At 39.5% G+C, this 6,000-nt stretch overlaps 1 protein-coding gene across 1 annotated transcript; it reads left to right on the forward strand.

The window, feature by feature from the left end:
* Positions 1 to 293: 293 nt before the first annotated feature.
* On the forward strand, positions 294 to 1,360 carry LOC103405895 (probable glutathione S-transferase). Its single transcript, XM_029097790.2, has 2 exons — positions 294 to 611; positions 1,016 to 1,360. The coding sequence occupies exons 1-2, from the start codon at positions 294 to 296 to the stop codon at positions 1,358 to 1,360; spliced, it is 663 nt and encodes a 220-aa protein (XP_028953623.1).
* Positions 1,361 to 6,000: the final 4,640 nt, after the last annotated feature.

Here is a 6,000-nt window from a genome sequence, read left to right on the forward strand (position 1 = left end):
TAGCTACACTCCAAATTATAAGCGAAAGGATTTGGTGAAGCATAGTTAGCTCCAAATTGAAAGACGCTTGACGCTACTTAATATATTAAATTAACAAAATTACAACATTGTAGCCTCTCGTTGAAGGGCAAAACAAGAACACCTGATAGCTAGGCATTAAAAACATCGAAAATTTCATCTCCTAATTGACAAGTAATTAATTAAGAACACACACACCCTATAAATTCCTCCACCCACATTGTGTGATACCACAAACTCAAGACAATCATATACACAAGAGAGAGTCGATAAAGATGGCGACGGAAGATGTTGTTCTCTTGGACCTCTGGGCTAGCCCGTACTGCATGAGGGTGAAGATTGCCTTGGAGGAAAAGGGCATCAAATATGAAGAGAGAGCTGAGGATCTCTTTGGAGGCAAGAGTGAACTGCTGCTCACATCCAACCCGGTTTACGCCAAGGTGCCCGTGCTTCTTCACAAGGGAAAACCATTGTGTGAGTCAAGCATCATCGTCGGCTACATTGATGAGACCTGGGCTTCCCCACCATTGCTCCCATCTTGCCCTTATGCTCGTGCTCAGGCCAAGTTCTGGGTCGACTACGTTGACAAGAAGGTTAGTTTGTTTTTATGTACCTTTTTGTCATCAAATTTTAACTTTCAACTTTTGAGAGATTTGATTAGTCATCCCCTCAATCGATGCTCCTTTTGTGTTATCAAATTTGTTAACTAAATGAACTTGTGCATTTTTTATGTATTCAAAACCTACGTACGTACACTCACTTTGAATCTTCTTTATTTTTAGCAATTATAGTTACATGATGATGTTATATATACTGTTGGTATCAAAAATTAGATTTTTTATTCATTCAAATATGATCATACCTTAAACTTTCTCTATTTTTAACAAGTAACATAGTAGTATGTCATATCATTTGGTGACCAAAATTGAAGATCTTATAGTAGCTAGGCACGTATATAAGTACTAACTTCATGATATTCTTGTATATATACATGAAGCTGTTCGATGCAGGAGGCAATATATGGAGAACCAAAGGAGAAGCACAAGAGGTGGCTGTAAAAGACTTCATAGAAATCTTAAAGCAGCTAGAGAAAGTTCTTGGGGACAAAGATTTCTTCGGTGGCGATAGCTTTGGTTTCGTTGACATCATAACGATCGCTATAACAAGCTGGTTCCTTGCATTCGAAAAATTTGGAAACTTCAAGGTTGAAGACCACGCACCAAAGTTGTCAGCTTGGATTAAAAGGTCCATGCAGAGAGAGACAGTAGCCAAAGTCATCCCAGACCCAGAAAAAATCTATGAATTCGTCATCAACCTCAAAAAAATGATGGGGATGGAATAGAGATCGAAAATCGCTACATCATTGATGATCCGATTTACTAGTACATTGTGTACTTGGATCTCTTAATCTACGTTCCGATAATTTTAAAAATAAGGAACAAATAATAATTTTCCTTCTTCTTGATCAGTTGCTGTAATGTACGCGATAGAGTAGAGAATAGGAAAATGAGTCTTCTCAAGGGGATAGTTCTTGATCAATGTTCCAGTGTCTTTTCGTACAGCTTGTATTAAAAAAATGTTGCATTGTTTTTCTGTAGTTTTTTTTTCTTTTTTTTTAAACGTGCTACAATATTTGAAGTTAGATGAGTTTGCTGTATTATTTTGTTTCTTTATACTGACATGCATAGCTTAAACATTTTATTCTCCCTTCATTTTGTACTAGTCTCTTGGCAAACGTCTATGGGTATGGCGATTGGCCTTTTTTTATGATTTTATTGTTTTTAATTTTACTTATTTTAGATATTGTTGTTTTTTTATTAAAATATATCTTAAAAATAATGAACGTACACACCCATAATCTCACTAGGTAATTTTTTTTTTTTGGGTGATTTTTTTTATCTTTAAAATCCTAATGGAAGAAGGATAATTTGGATATTATGAAAGTTTCCTCTTTAGGGCTGGTTCGGGTTGGGATCCCGAACAGAAACTCTCAATCCAAATCCCAAACCAAAACACTTCGGAATGGGATTTTATATCCCAACATTGAACCAAAAATATGCAATTCCCGAAATTTGGGATACCCAAAACTGTTTCAGGATTTCGGGTCGAGATTGGGTGGGAGCTGCCATAGAGTTCCCAATCTCTTGTGCAAACCAAAACCATGGAAAAACCTACAGGTGGAGACTGAGGCGGCAGTGTTAAAGTTCAAGAGAGTTCTCTTTCTCATCAGCCATGGAAGAGGAAGAGTGAGAAAGTTGAATAAAAACCTAAATTATATACATCTACATACACTTACAGCACACATGCAATAATCAAATATAAAACAAACGGAATCCTTGCTGCCTATGATGCAGCTGTCATGCCCATGATGTGCATCCATCACGCAGAAAAAGTTTTTCTTGGAAACCCAGTTCCAGATGCTAATCTCAAGCTTCCCCTCCAAATTCCCAAAACAAAAACTTTGCAGCAACACCAAGAAGAGAGAGAAAAGTTGCAGTTTCACGGTGACTCAGATGGAGGAGCGACATGACTCGAATCGATGAAGGAGCGGTGGAACTAGCGTTCAGGAGAGTGGGAGTGAGCGACTGAGAGTCTGAGAGAAAGTCTGAGGAAGTGAGGAATGCAACAAAAGACCTAACTCACAATGGACGGTTGGATTAGATCTTAACCAATCCAACAGTCCAAGTGATTTCTAATTATGAATTAAAAAAAAAAAAAAATATATATATATATATATATAATATTCGGTTCAGTTCGGGATTACCGAACACTTTCAAAGATGTGGCTGAATCCCAAAACGAAACTTTCGGGATCAGTTCGGTTTCGGGTACCGAATTTTTTGGGAAATTCAGTTCAGGCATTTTTCGGTCAAATTTCGAGACTGGTTCAGGATTTTCGAGAAAAAATTCCACCTATTTTCCTCCCTCTCCATCAGACCTAACCTATCTCCTTCTCTCAAATGGCGCTCTCTCCTTTTCGGCGCTGAGACTGTTGATCGAGGCTTTCATTACTACCAAATCTTAGAATCTACAAGTTCCACAACTTCCCAATTACAATAGGGAAAGGTGGTGACACACCCCGACCCCGATATCCCCATATACCAGGGTAGGCACGTGCTGGCCGACACCTGAGGATGACGAAGCCATTTTAAACATGCAAACAAATAAAATATATAATTAGAAGGAAATATGCTAATGTGGAAACGTGTTCAGAGCATACAACTAATCAAGAACAATGTTAAGGAATTATTATAAAAATGTAAGGAAAAAGGAATGGGTTCTACACAGAGAAAACTCGAAGATACCTATCCGAAGTTGTCCTAACGCCAGGATTATGTGTCTCGACTCTAACACCTGAAGGGGGCGCAAAACCGGAGGGTGAGTGGACCAAAGTATAATACTAATAGTGAATAATAAGAATACCATTTTCTTTCTGAACATACTAACCTCCCCGTTTTGAAAACACATATATAGTACTACATAGTAGGTTTTCTGAAAACTCTAGCATGCCATAAAAAGCATTCGTAAAACATGTATGTATAAACCAGTACTCAGTAATCTAAATATAGCCGTCAGAAGGCAAATCCTTAAAACCTCCGTAAATCACATCCGTGATGTGCTCAACTAGGGGTATCATAGTGGCTCGAAGGCATAACCATCACCAAAGGTGAAGCTGTACGACACTGGGTTACGCAAGTGAAGGAAATAGGGGTCCATCACCCGAAAGTGAAGCTGTATGACTCTGGGTTACGCCAGAGAAGAAACATATATATATGTATACAGTGGGTCCATTATCCAAAGGTGAAGCTGTATGACTATGGATTACGCTATAGAAGAAAGATAAGGTCCATCACCCGAAGATGAAGCTGTACGACTCTGGGTTACGTCAGAGAAGAAACATATATATGTATACAATGGGTGTACAACTCTGGGAGTATGTCATAAATCTCATCAACTGTGTCCTATGGCCATAGACGTCTACATACTCGGTTGTGTGTATGTGGTGTATGATAACCCACTAGATAAACACCGAAAACATATCTCAAAATCTCATATCAAATCACCGGAGCTCAAAATCTCAAAGCATCATCTCATAAATCTATAATAAAAACATTTCATATACAAAAATTCAAGAATACATAACCTTTTGTAAAACGTAAATTCGATAAATCACAAATTATGCATAAAACGTTAAATCATGAAATCATGCTTTTCATGAATGCAAGCCTAATATTTTATAAAAACATGCAATTTAAGAAGGGGTCCACTCACTAATATTTTGTTGTCAAGGAGCCGCTCGAACTAGAGAGGACAATGTCACTTCCAATCGACGCACCTAAACGCAATTAGAGATCATTTAATAAAACTCTAGTAAAACGATAGAATTTGGAAAAATAGACAGTGGATTCGGATTCAGCATGTTGAAAAACCTAAGGAAGGTCATTGAGTTCCCCCACGCGCCGCTCGGATAGTTCGACGGAAAAGTTGCCATCACGGATGGCTGTGGAGCACAATACCTCTGGCCAAGGCACGTGTGCTCCACGCACCGGCCATGACGCGTAACCACGCTCGCCCACGCGTCGACCGTGGAACTAGGCTTGGGTCCAGGTTATTGGATTGGATCTGGGTCAGATTTGGGCTTGAGTTGCTGGGATGGGCCTAGGGTTAGGATTAATGGGTTATGGATTTGGGCCAGGTTATTGGATTGGGTTTGGGCCTGGTTTACACGACCCAAAGGTTTTGACTGGTTTTGGGCCAGGTTTTTGGGTTGTGGGTCGAGTCGACCCGATTTCAAGCTGCCAGATTCAGCCGGAATCTGGTCAGCAAACCAGAGCTCCGTTCGAGCTCAAAACTCAACCATTTCCTATGTTCTACCTACCAAAATGAAGATAAACAAGTGTAGATTAGGATTATACCTTTCCTCGGATCAGCCGTGGCCGGAGTTGGCCGGAAAATGGCTTGAAAACCATCGGGTTTCTGGTCGGAAACTGGGAAATATTTCTCGAGGTGATTTCTGGGTACAAACACCACTCATCACACCTAATTCGATACCAAATGATGTAAAACGAAGGAATAGGGATTTTCCCGAGACTTACCCTAAGTCGGAAAGTAAAGATTTCATCGATGGTTCGTCGGAGGAGAAACAAACAGTGGCATATGCCACTGCAGAGAGAGTGGGATCTTAGTCCAAGCTCAGGTTCGTGAACTCGCTGTCGTTCTAGGTATAGAGTGAGGAAGATGGTGGTGTGGTATGATGAAGGGCGGTGATGGAGCTCGCCAGAGTGGTGAGTTGATGACAGTGATGGTGGTCCGGCCACTCTCACGAAGAAATGGAGAGAATAATAAGAGGGAATGAGAGATCGAGAGAATCCCAAAGATTGGAAGAGGGGGACACATGGCAGAAGGAGAAGTAGGGTGTAGGCCCCACGTGCCAAAAATTGTTAAAATAATAAAAATATCTAATCCTAATATCTAGAATAGTGAAATGACTATTTTGTCTCTTAACTTTGTAGTTTTGTAAAATCCTCATCGTAGCTCCAATTTTGGATCCGCATGCACCCATGCGTTCGTAACAACGAGTACTACAAGGATACACCAAGAAAATGGATCTTACGTGAGACGACAAGGTGGTCCATAAAAGTCAACATTTTTACCTCAAAGGGCATTTTCGTAAAATCACGTAATAAAATTATAAAAACAAAATATTTGGGGATGGGTCGTTACAGGTGGTCTGATAATTATTTTATTTTGGGGTTTAAATGAAAAGGTCTTAATATACTGAAAACACCTAATAAGCTTTTATTAACAGTAAGAACAATAAAAAAGCAGTGACATATTCTCGTAATTAAATAAGTTTCTTTTGGTAGCACAGCCGCAAGTAAATAAGTCTCTAGCAAGGGATGAAGCGGCTACATGTAAGGCAGCAAAGGAGGTTATAAAAGCTTAAATTGGCGTTAAGGGAAAATTTGGGTAATACTAGGAA

This window comes from Malus domestica, chromosome 17 (assembly GCF_042453785.1).
Source record: "Malus domestica chromosome 17, GDT2T_hap1".
NCBI lineage: Eukaryota > Viridiplantae > Streptophyta > Magnoliopsida > Rosales > Rosaceae > Malus > Malus domestica.